The 12,956-nt window shown below is 42.4% G+C and overlaps 1 protein-coding gene and 1 pseudogene across 4 annotated transcripts in view; both read right to left on the bottom strand.

Annotated features, from left to right (window-relative positions):
* LOC110060524 (zinc finger protein 830-like) overlaps positions 1-12,956 on the bottom strand; it is a 103,355-nt gene that overhangs the window by 34,558 nt on the left and 55,841 nt on the right. For all 4 annotated transcript variants that reach the window (XM_020767312.2, XM_089284941.1, XM_089284940.1 and 1 more), the window contains 2 exons: positions 12,616-12,670; positions 354-414 (listed from right to left, as the gene is read on the bottom strand). In XM_020767312.2, coding sequence (XP_020622971.2) covers positions 354-414; positions 12,616-12,670 — 116 coding nt within the window. The remainder of the gene's footprint in view (positions 1-353; positions 415-12,615; positions 12,671-12,956) is intronic.
* On the bottom strand, positions 2,570-5,189 carry LOC149115458 (uncharacterized; annotated as a pseudogene).

The raw sequence follows: 12,956 nt of genomic DNA, 5'->3' as shown, positions 1-12,956 counted from the left end.
AGTGCTTTGCAATTGTTCAACCTCTATCCTCACACTGAGATAAAACACACTTTTAAAAATAGTCACGTGACTGATAACGTCATTACGTCAAGTATGCTGAAAAAATATTTCATGGAAAGTGTTATTTTCACATACCGTAGCATTCTCCCCAGACTTCAAAGGTGACAAAGTTATTTGACACACAAATGTTTCAGTTGCAAAGGATGCTGGGAAGGTTCTTATAATAAAATATCATATAACATTGTTAATTATTATAATTATTATGCATTATTATACGTGGTGATTAAAATGTAAACTTAATCAATCCATGAGGTTTTATTTAAGACTATTTTCATCAAGACTGACTTTCATACCTTAGCATCTAGCCTTGGATCATCAAAAAACCCTTCAGGAATACCCTCTGTAGAATTCTCACTTTGATGTGGATAAACAGAAAATATAGGTTCATGAGTACAACTGAATAAAATTCTAACAGATGCAGTAACAACAACATATTAATCAAGCATTTATAGCGAAAGGTAATTTTAACTTGACCTAAGTGCGAGTGTTCAGGAAATAGGTTTTGAGGCAGCAAATGCCATTGAATATTGGACGAGTCAAAGGGTGTACAAGTTAAACTCATGAATAGACCAGGCAAATAAAATTATTTTTACACCTATTTATATGCTATACATAGTTTGAGTACTTCTTATAAAGATACCATTACAAAGCAACACTAGTACATTCATAACATACAAAATGACAGAGTAATGAAATGGCTGGACAAATGTGTATAAGCTGTTTCCTAGCACTTGATTTGGGTTCTGGTTCTGGTTCTACTTGTAGTCTAACCATGTTGTGACTTTTGGATGATTCAACCCTGAACAATTACAAGAAAAGCATGGCTCTTACAGTGAATCCTAGATCAGAATAGAATGCCATTGCTGCTCTAAGAGAGCAAACTCACTCTGTACAGGTGCAAGTAGGATATATTGCGTGTTTAAAAGACAGCAAGATTCAAAGACTGCTGGGTCACCTTGCACAAGCTGATTACTTCCTTGCCGAGATGGTCAAGTTCAAAGTGCAGTAGTGTGAGTAAAATCTGGTAATTCAACAACCCAGTGTGGGAATGGAGACACTCAATGCAGAGGCTCTGCCTTTTAGATATGAAACTGGACTCTAAAGGTGTCGACCCAGGGGGCAAATATTCTTATTAAAATAGTGAGGGATGAGGATGTCCCAGTTGTTATGGAGAACTCTGACTGAGACAGACTTCTTAAACTGATTTTATCACATAAGATTCTTTGAACTTTTAACTCTGAACCTTGATTGATGAACGCAATCATTGGAGAGTGTGTTGAAAACTGGTACCAGTGACTTTTGCATGATTCCCCCCCCTCAACTGAACATCATACTCTTGGTAAATTCTTCTTGAATGTGCTCTTGTTGGTGAATGTTACTCTCTGTTAGTCTTATTTGAAGCTTGCCCAGTTGTGTACATTAATTTCTTCTACAGAGGCCACAAACTGTTTCCTTTGCAGAAATGTTTTGTTTTTGTATCATTTTGTCTATTTTAATGCATTTCTCTTACCAACATCCCCCTGTAAAGTTCTGCCACCAACACCAACTCCACCAATGCAGCCGCTGCGTGCAGTGGCGGAGGTGGCGGTGCGCTGAGTTGGCGTTGACGACGGTGCTAATGGCGGCGGCAGCGCACTGCATTGACGGCGGCTGCGGTGGTGGCGGTGGCAGCAGTAGCGTTGGTGGTGTTGGTGTTGCTGGCAGTGGTGGCAGAGTTGATGGTGGTGTTGGTGTTGGTATGGCATTGGTGATGGTGGTAGTGGGTGAATTCCCAGATTGTATATGAGTTAAAAAATGTATTTATGCTGAAGTGCTGGCATCTTTTACGACCATTACCAGCTAGAAGACATCGCAATGAAACGAACTTGTGCTGTGTGTTCACTGACATTTTCCCATATGGGTGATTTTAAACGGTATGTGACAAGTGTTCATAACAAGACCCACTACTCTTGCCAGTGTGGTAAAATCTTCAGTTGTTAAGATGTTAGACTCTGCCATCAAAGGACTTGTCCTAAGTGATCAGACTCTCAATCCCTGTAACTTGGCCCCTACATGTCCGGTGAGCTGACACCCAAGACAAGTACCACACCCTCCTTACCCTGGTTAGAAGCCAACTTGCAGAGTGGAATGGGTATGAGCAAGACCTACGACCCATGTTTTCGTGTACCAGGCAGCATGCAAATCGTGGGACCCACCTTGAGTGGAAAGACCACATGGTTGTCCAAACTGATACAGGATGCAGTCACCTATTTTCGAGATGACATTGGAGACAGTGCATGTTTTCGACAAGCCTTGTACTGTTATGGCTCCTCCTGAAATCCAGCTGACACCCGTTACATTAAAACATTGGGGCAACGTTGGATGGGTGATGCAAAACTTTTTATGCCTCTGTAGGAACGAGCCACTGCTCAGCCCTATGGGTATTTAGTGGTGGACCATCACCCACAAACCCCAGAGGAAATACGTTTCGTTTTAATGTATTAAAAGATGAACCAGGGTATATTGGAGTTCTACAACCCATGAAACAACACTAAATCATGTAAATACAGGTGTTTAATGAAACTGTTAAAGCATATCTTTGAAAGTGTGTATTCTTTCAATTATGACAAATAGCATCAGCAGTTTTCACTCTCCAGGAACCCATTGTTCTTTAAACAGCCTGTTCAGTAGAAATCGCCTCTCATGAATGGCCAGTTCTGTGGATTCTAACCAGTCATATCCCTTTTCCTCCATTAATTCATCTCTGGTTGCTACTACGATAGATGGAGTCCTTTTTCAAGGCACACATCCATTTCAGATCTTCCAACAACACATCTCTCAAGTCTTCTCTGTAAAGAGGAAGCAGGCTATTGTATGCTATAATTGCTGCCATTTCCTGTGAATCTCCAATTTTCTGAAACTTGACTCCATTTCGAATGCCTACCCATGGATTTCCTCTTCCCACTCTGGTTCTTCATCTTCTTCCTCCTCTGGTTCGTCATTTTCTTCCTCCTCTGATTCATCCTCTTGTTCTTCATATTCGTTACCCTCATCGTGTTTGTCTTCTTCCACTATCTGTTCATCCTCACTAACGTCCCTCTCATTGTACTCCATTGTGATCTGCATGGTCTGACCAAATGTCTCACGACACACTTCCTTCCTTCCTTCCTTCCTTTATAAATTTTTCAGTGTATTGGGTGTTCTTTGATACAAAACATCATGCACTTCCATGCGATGGAGTTAACAAGTGGGATTCACTGGTAACAGCAGGTACTCGTTCTCACACCCCTTGGGGTTTGGACAGATGGTATTTGCGAAGCTCACACAATGAACACGCGTTGGATAATGGCACAACTTGACCATGTTGCTGTGTTTCACCAAGTCCCGAGTATAAAAATTAGGATTTTTTGAAAACACAAGTTTTTTTCCACATTCACCTTTGTCTCCCTGCTAATTTTAGGGTTGGGGTTATGATGCAAACCATTTAGGGTTAATATGCAAATTAGCAGAGTCACATGGTCTAAAAACAACCCTCTGATTGGTCCAAATGGTTGGCCGAGTAAGGGACTGAGTACATCCGATAGGGGGTATCCCTCTTTCCATGAAGCCAGCCCACAGAGGGGGCATCCCCCTTTCATGATGTCAGCCCACAGAGGGGGTATTCCCCTACCATGATGTCATCCTGTAGAGGGGGAGGGGGTATCCCCCCTACAATGACATCAGCCCATAGAGGTAGATAGATAGAAAACTTTATTTCATTACGGTAGTTTTGTTCAAAAATTTACAATTCTTGCTCTTCACAAAAGCCGTGCAACTATAGATAAGAAAAGATGAGAAAAATACAATCAATGTTTAATTTATACAATATTAAAAGTGGCTAGTTTAGATATCAATACTGAGGTCAAGAGATTTCAGTTTGTTCATAAAAGTTTTGAAGGAGAACTCTGATTTCATATTATTAGGGAGTGCATTCCAGATTTTAGCCCCCATAAACTTGAAACTCTTCCAGTAATAGTCCGTTCTGGCCCTTGGTACGGCAATATCATCCTGTGATGTTCTGAGGTTGTATACAGAGGCTTCCACTTTTTCTGAGAAAATATGTTTTAAATAACATCATCGTTCTGTTGACAATTTTGAACATCATCAGGGTTTTTTGCTTATTCCTTCTCTCTTTAAGTTTATTTAATATTTCCTTTGTTGGAGTCAAATAATCTGCACCGGTAATCACCTGCGCCGCTTGATTTTGCAGTTTTTGGAGTTTATCGCATAGGTTGTCCCCCTTTTGTGATGTCAGCACCCAGTGAGGGGGAGATTTATGGGCCGTGGCCATCTTGAATGAGGATAGCACTACCTTCAGTGGTGCCTCCTGGTTTTTTTAACCTGAACCCTCCACTCCCATTTTGGTGCCACTTTTCTCCAACTTTGATGGGCAGCCATCTTGAATCCATTCATTTTGCACCCACTTGCTCCACCCTAGCCTTATCACCCCACTTTAACCACTTTACTCCACCTGGCTGGTGGCCAGTGACATCACGTTTTCTCGAACTGCTATTGGTGGCCATTTTGAATAAATTATAAAGATGGGTTCACTGGGGTAATTTGGCAGCCATACTACTACTGTGAAGCATTCTTTGTTTTCTGGTTGCCTCTTGATTTGTTCAATCTATGAGTTTTGCTAACTCTTCTACCGGGAATTTTAGTCTAATGCACTTTTTAGTGCAGAGTGCACTTTTGGGTTGGTTTAGGGGGGCAGCCATCAGCTAAGGCACTACAGCACTAACATACTGTAATGCGTGCAGGTGACAACAACTTCCAGTCAAGGAGTCCAACAGCCAACAGTTTAATTACTCGACTCTCAACCTTTAGCTTACTTGTACATGGCAAGTCTACTAACACACACAGGCCACTCCATAACGTGAGTCCCTTATATACGCCGTATTATGAGTACATTGCGCATCCCATACTCGCCATATAACTGTCTCTTAGTCTTAGAACTCTTGCGAGTATACATTCAAATACAACCATTATACATCTTAGCACGCGCATCATAGCTTGTGCAATCACTATATCAGTTTCATTACTTTTCCCCCCTTCCAATAGAGATGCGTCCTCGCATCAAGGGTCATCCTAAAGCCAACAACGGTATTTTACATAATAAAAAAACAACAACAACAGAGAAAGCATTAACTTGAAAAAGATCTTTCCCGAAAACTCTAATGTAAATTTGAACCGTTGAAAATGTTTTACTTAAACCTAAATGGAACTTAAATGTAACTATGAACCGTTCCAAATGTCTTGATCAGACTGAAATGGTAACTCTTGACAAATAGCATTCTCGGGGCCAACTTCCAAATTCATTGGCTCAACATGTGCCTTTCGTGAAATGGTTTCAGGCGGTCATGGTGTACAAACTTGGGCTTCCCCTTGGGGGTCCTCTGGATTCGATAAACTACGTCCATAACTTGTTTGGTAACTTCCCAGGGACTCTCCCATGGAGTTTGCAGCTTGGGGGTTCTGCCTTTCTTTCTCTGAGGATTGTACAACCACACCTTCTCTCCCTTCTGATAAGAATTTGCTCGAGATCTCTGGTCATATAATCGATTCTGTCGTCGGCTCGCAATGTCCAAATTGTCACGGGCAAGCTGGTGTATTTTTCTGACCTGTTCCCTCAGGTTCCAGGCAAAGATGGTGGAATCTGGTGGTGTGACTGGAACCGGAGGAGAACCGAACATTAGATCTACAGGTAGCCTGACATCGCGTCCAAACATTAGCTAGTTTGGTGTACAGCCAGTGCTTGCATGTATCGCAGACCGATAAGCCATGGCCATAAGAGGTAGTAGCTGATCCCAGTTCCGCTGGTTTTCTTGGACAAATTTGGATAACATAGCCTCCAACATACGATTTAGTCGTTCCACCATCCCGTCTGATTGTGGGTGCAAGGGTGTTGTCCGAGTCTTCTTGATATCCAGAAGCCTACAAACTTCCTTAAACAGCACCGATTCGAAGTTACGTCCTTGGTCAGTGTGAATTTGCAAGGGAACACCAAACCTGCAAATAACCTCAGTGACCAAGAGATGTGCCACAGTTGCTGCAGATTGTTCAGGCATGGCAAGTGCCTCCACCCATTTCAAGAAGTAATCCATAACCACCAAAATGTACTGATTTCCCTGGTCTGTCTCTGGCAGAGGGCCTAATACATCAATGGTGAGCCTCTCAAGGGGTGCCCCCACATTGTAAACTTGTAGTGGAGCTTGAAACTTTTTCTGCGGCTTTCTTCGAGATGAGCACTTAAGGCAGTTTCGGCACCACACCTTTACATCACGGCTACTTCCACACCAATAGTACCGCTGCTTGACACGCTGCAGGGTCTTCTTCACTCCCAGATGACCAGCTGTCACTGAGTCATGCAGAGACAACAACACTTTTTCTTGAAGACTCTTAGAAATGACCAATTTTAAGCTTTGCTCTTGCCGGAGACTTGCGACCTCCACTTGCAGTACAGAATCCCTTCCTTCAGGATAAGTCTCTCAAACTGTGCCCAATAGCCCTTAAGCTCTGGAGAAAGAGAAGAAATTTGCTCCCACTTAGGTCGCCCCTGTCCAGATTCCAGCCAGCTTATTACAGGTGATAAAATGGGGTCGCATCGTTGCTCATTTTGTAGTTCCTCTCTCGTTATTCCATCAACCCATAGTTCCATTTCTTGAGAGGAACCTGCTCCTAAATTACATTCCCGACTTCCACTCCTTGTAACTGCACCACAGAACGAATCACCATCAGGCTCACGCCTTGCCTTGATTCTGTCGCAAAATCCAGACTCACCACGACCGCATGGTTTCCTCGACAGTGCATCTGCATTCCCATGCTTGGCTCCCAGACGGTATACCACCTCATAGTCATAAGTACCCAGGATTTCTAACCATCGTGCCATTTGTCCTTCTGAATCTTTGAAGTTCATCAGCCACTGCAAAGCTCCATGATCAGTTCGGACTGTGAATTTTCTTCCGTACAAGTAATGGTGGAAATGGCGTATCCCATCTACCACAGCAAGTAACTCGTGCCGTGTGACACAATTTCTTTCCGCTTTTCTCAATGCTCTGCTGAAGTATGCAATCACTTTTTCAGTGCCATTTTGAACTTGTGAAAGGACAGCTCCGATTGCCACCCCACTTGCGTCAGTATCCAGGATAAACGTGTCATCAAGGGTTGGGTATGCCAGGACTGGAGCTGAGGCAAGATTCTCCTTTAAAGTGCAGAAAGCCTTATCACAGGCCTCCGTCCATGAGAATTCCTTTCCACTCTCAGTCAGCTCGTGTAGTGGCTTAGCAATGTGGGCATATTCATAGATGAAACGGCAATAATAGGACATGAGGCCAAGAAAACTCCTAACTTCTGCAACTGAACGTGGAACTGGCCAGGCACTGACAGCTTCTGTCTTACTCGGGTCAGTACTCACTCCATCTCCACCTACGACATGGCCCAAAAAGGTAACTTTCCTCTGGAACAAAACACATTTCTTTGGGCTGAGCTTTAGGTTAGCAGATTGTAGCCATTCAAAAATCAGTCACAGGCACCTCATGACCTCTTCAAATGACTTAGTGTGCACAATGACATCATCCAGGAAAATCAGCAGTATTTGCCAAGGTAAGCCCACAAGAACCCTGTCCATCAACCTCTCAAATGTGGCCGGAGCTTTGCAAAGACCAAAGGGCATCACATTGAACTGATACAGGCCAGAACCTGTGGAAAATGCTGTCTTCTCCTTGTCCCTTTCTGCCATCTCTACCTGCCAATAACCACTAGCTAAATCCAATGTACAAAACCACTGCGACCCGGACAGCGCATCCAAACAATCTTCGATCCTCGGAAGTGGATAAGAGTCTTTAACAGCGACCCCGTTCACCTTTCGGTAATCTATGCAAAAGCGTATCGTTCCATCTTTCTTCTTCACCAGGACTATGAGAGAAGACCATGGACTCGATGATGGCTCAATAATACCTTTGGCCAACATCTTCTCTACTTCTTCCTCCGCTTTCTCTTTCAGTTGTAGGGGAAGTCGCCTTGGTGCTTGCTTGATAGGTTTGGACTCCCCTGTGATAATCTTGTGCTGGGTTATGCTGGTGTGGCCGAAAGGGTTTGTAGAGGTGGCAAACACATCTTGATATTTGTTCAGCAAGTCAGTCAACACTCCGATTTGTTCATCATTAAAGCCATCCGTACTTCTACACAGCAATTCCTCCAACTCTACGGGCAGAGATCGCTGCTGATCTTGCTCTTGGTTTGCGCATTCTTTTGGTTGACACTCTCAAGCAACTCGTACCCCAGTCTCTGCCTTCTGAGCGTCCCGGAACCACGGTTCTCCATCTACTGGTTCTGCTATCTACTGGTTTGCAAAGCGCTACCAGGGTGTTTTTGTAGACCCGCCTTGGATGTGACGTGGGGTTGAGAAGACGAATAGGGATTGGACCATCCATTTTGACAAGCGATCTACCAACCAAGAGTTTGCTGTGCTGAACAAAATCCAATGTAGGTTCCAGAATTGCCAGACCTCCATTACATGTGTCTAGAACCTTTGCGGCTGCTATCATTTCACTATTTGCTGGCACTAACACCGTATCCTTGACTACCACCCTCAAGCATTGATAATTGCTAGGCTCCCTCTCTTCTGCCGGTTTTGCTCCAGTTCCACTTGCACTTGTCAACTCGGGGATGAATAGTTCCAGCTGGCCTCCAGGAGCTGTAATGATCTGACAACCATACCGGCGCACAAAATCCATACCCAAAATCCCTTCCAGCTCTATGTCTGCAATCCACACCTTCTGCAGAGCCCACTTGCCTTCTACTTCCAATTTGAATGTCCCCTTGCCACGAAATGGTTTTGCACTGCCATCGGCTAAAATCATACGGTTCTCGACTTTCTCAAGGACTGGTCGCTTTGGTGCACTGATCTTCTCCAGTGCTGCTGGGCTCAAAATTGTTATATTTGAACCCATATCCACCAGAAACTTGACGTCCACTCCCTCTACCTTACTGGAGATGTACAGTCCTAGCTGATCTTGATTTCCACACAGAGTACCAGCTCTTGGATACAGGAGCCGTTGATAACGATGCGGGACCGAACTTAGGCTCTTTGGTTCGGTCCGCCATTGTTTCCCCAGTTGTAACAGAAATTTGGGCAATTACGCAAAAAATGTCCAGGCTTGCCGCAGTTCCAGCAATTTCCTCCACCGACATTTCTTGGGCCCCACGAGCTAGCGTGCTCCATTCCAGGCAGGATGTTCAATTTTCTTCATGAAATCCTCCATTAGACGCCTCTGCTCTTCTCGATCTTCCTTCATTTCGGACAATATCTTGCTGATAGATGAATCAAGGAAATCACGTTGTTTGTCTGAAACTTGTGCGTCCACCATATTCGCAGTCAGTCGGACTGGTCTGAGACGTTGACGTTCAGATATCTGAAATGCCTCCACTTCGCTAGCTATGGCAAGGGCTTCTTGTATTGTTCCTGGTCTAGTTTGAAGTATTTTCCAGCGGATATCCGTATTGGCTATTGCATCGACAAAGTAGTCCTTTTCTAGAACTTTCCGCACAGATAGGGGTGCTTCTGGATATGCTTGCCTTACGAGTTGCTGGATCGCCTGTGCAAGTTCTGGAAGTGACTCGTCCTTTCCTCTGGTGTGGCTTTTCAGTTGTGATCTAAACACTTCCATCATTCCACCGTTACCGAACTGCAGTGACAACGCTTCCCTGAGGGCCTGATAATTTCTTCTCGAGTTTGTGTCCAAATCAGCCAGCACGGCCTGTGCACACCCTGACAAACTCGCGGCAAGGTAAATGGCCATTGTAGACGTATTCCAGCCATTTAATTCTGCAATCAGTTCGAATTGAACTTGATAGTTGTCCCAAGATGTCTTTCCATTCTGTTAGCCAATTCCTGGAGAGCTGACATAAACGAAGCTGATGATTCTTGACCGAAGGAATAGTAACCATTTTCGTTCGGAGTCGTCGAATTCTGCACGACGTCCTGTTCCACATGGAATTCTCCACGATAATTTTCTTCTGCATCCAACTGGACTTTGCAATAACTCTGATCAGCCGCTGCCATCCTAAAGGAGCTCAATGTTCAAACAACGCTACTAAACTAAACTTTAATGGTCGCCTGGATCACGCCACCAACTAACGGCAACCACAACTAACTACGGCAACCAATAAACAATGTCCTAAAATATATTTTTAACGACCAAAACAACGGCAACTACCACATAAAGTGCTTCATAGCAACCAGTACGCCACTACAAGTCAAAATATCTCGTCGTGCAGCTTTACTACACCACCACCCAGCAGCCGTTCGCAGGACAACTATCTACACCAAAACAAAACGATCTGACCTGAACTTCAGCTGACTTTGGTCGTGGTTCGAATCCCACTTCTGACACCAAATGTAACGTGCGCGGGCGACAACAACTTCCAGTCAAGGAGTCCAACAGCCAACGGTTTAATTACTCGACTCTCAATGTTTAGCTTACTTGTACATGACAAGTCTACTAACACACACAGGCCACTCCATAATGTGAGTCCCTTACATACGCTGTATTACGAGTACATTGCGCATCCCGTACTCACCATATAACCGTCTCTTAGTCTTAGAACTCTTGCGAGTATACATTCAAATACAACCGTTATACATCTTAGCACGTGCATCATAGCTTGTGCAATCACTATATCAGTTTCATTACAATACTAACACATGAGGTGTAAACTTTAATGATTGTATAATTAATTAATTTCAATTAATCAATTAGCCTTGTGGTGGAGGGTGGGGTAGGGTGGTGAAGGCACCTGTGTGCACTATGCAAAATGTGTCATACTTACGTTACTTTCTTGACAACATCACAAAATTATATATGTTTCTGCAAATCTCTTGCTATCCTTGTGGAGCTATTCTCTTCAGAACAAAAGCAATTTGCTTGAAACACATGGGCAGATTAGTTAGCATCAGTGCTGAATGCGTGTTAGGTGAGAGGTACATTTCATACGGAATTACACACGATTGTTAAGTGCTTTTCCTTGTGGTAGAACACAACATGTTAGATGCATTCATTCTAGCATCGCTGGTGTGATAAACGCTGTTCTCGATGTATCACACTCTTGCTTTGACCAAGGATAGCAGTTACATTTCAGGTAACATCAGTTTTCCCTTTTTTAGTGCAAAGAACAATACTGTGACTGCATATCTTCTGGAAACACCTCTAGCTCGATTAAAGAAATGTCATCTGCTGTTTTAAAACTATTGTGTGTTTGCCAAGGTTCAAATAAAGAATGGAAACGTACTGCTTCTCCTTAGCAGCTTGTTTATTTCCTCTTCTATGAAAGAGAGCAAAAAGTTCATATTCAGCCGAAACTTTCCCATGTTAGTTACATGTAAAACTAGTCAATTTGTGACAAAAGAAACTTCGCAACTATTGCTGCAGACTCCGTGGCACTTACTGAAACCACCAATTAATTTCATCAGTCTTTGAGGTGACTCGGTCAAGTAACAATCTTAACCTTCAGTACTTCTCATTGAAACTCCCCTCAGTAATATTAATCGATAGTGCTGTGCATTAGTTTGACGTGGTGTTATGGTTAACACCAAAGGTGGCAATGAAACAAGAATGTACCATCCTGTGACTTGATGTGACTATTTAATAATTAGATAAGTTCTTGTTTATCGGTGAAATGAAAATTTGTGTTTTGAATTAAACCAAAAGGGTTCCTCTTCAATTTTTAATCAAAATTTTAACTTCAGTCAATTGATCAACATTTATCTCCAGCAGCAAGAAAAACAAAAATACGCATCTTTCTTATATTTTTGAGGAAACAATGGTATCATGTTGCATACCTTAGAGAAGAAAACAAAAGTACCAAGTTACAAATGCTGGCATGAAAAGTGAAATTTGCTACTTCTTCACATTATCTAATTTAGTAATGAACAAAACTCAATGTAAAACACCACAATAAAATTTAAAGCCCTCTTGACAAATGGTAATAGTAAGTTATTTTGGTCCTTGAAAGAAAATATAAACATGAAACATATACACTGCTGAGATTATGCCTTATCAAGTGTTTGTCTGCTCATATTCTGCAAAGGGGAAAAGGTCTAGTTGATTACCAAGGGAGACAATGGCAGGGGTGAGGACTACTGCACCAGACCCATAAATTACACTGCACTATCTGAGATTGTCTCACTAGTTTGATTGATGACCACTATTACACATTAACTAATAGAAAATGTTCGACCAGTTAAGTAAAATCATTCTATCAGTGCAGCTAGTTAATTTGCGAGTATGTAATATACATGTAGATGAGCAATTAATAATAATACTACTACTACTACTACTAATAATAATAATAACAACAAATATTTATATAGGATAGCCCTTCAGTGCAAGAGTACTGTAAATGTTTGAAGAAAATAAAATTATCATATATTTGAACTGCAGAAGAAAGATGCATGTACAGTGTGAGGTACAATACATGTATTGAGCTGATGTGGAGTGTTGTTAGGTTGTGGGTCAAGGTAATGTAATTACTACATACCTGGGTATAATCTTTTTAGCATCTGGCTGAGAATTTGAGGGACTATCAAAGAAGTCTGAAAATGATAAAAATAAATTGACACCCTTTCACAAGTATGTTCAGGAATATAAATGTATAATTAATTGCTACTATGTTAACTTAAGACAAGACAAGAAGATCTGTTAGATCTTATAACCGCGCTTTAAAAATGAAACGGTTCGCTTAGCACTACCGTCGGAACGCAGTGCACATTCCAAAGCAGTCGTTGATGATTCTTTTCTTACTGTAGACATCACATCACTTGATCAACACAAACTGTATTATTGCACCATCAGTGGTAGCCGTTGACAAATCTCCGATGA

This window comes from Orbicella faveolata, unplaced genomic scaffold (assembly GCF_042242905.1).
Source record: "Orbicella faveolata isolate gen_17 unplaced genomic scaffold, um_ofav_v1 contig_13, whole genome shotgun sequence".
Classification (NCBI taxonomy): Eukaryota; Metazoa; Cnidaria; class Anthozoa; order Scleractinia; family Merulinidae; genus Orbicella; species Orbicella faveolata.
This window is presented reverse-complemented; position numbering and strand designations above follow the sequence as displayed.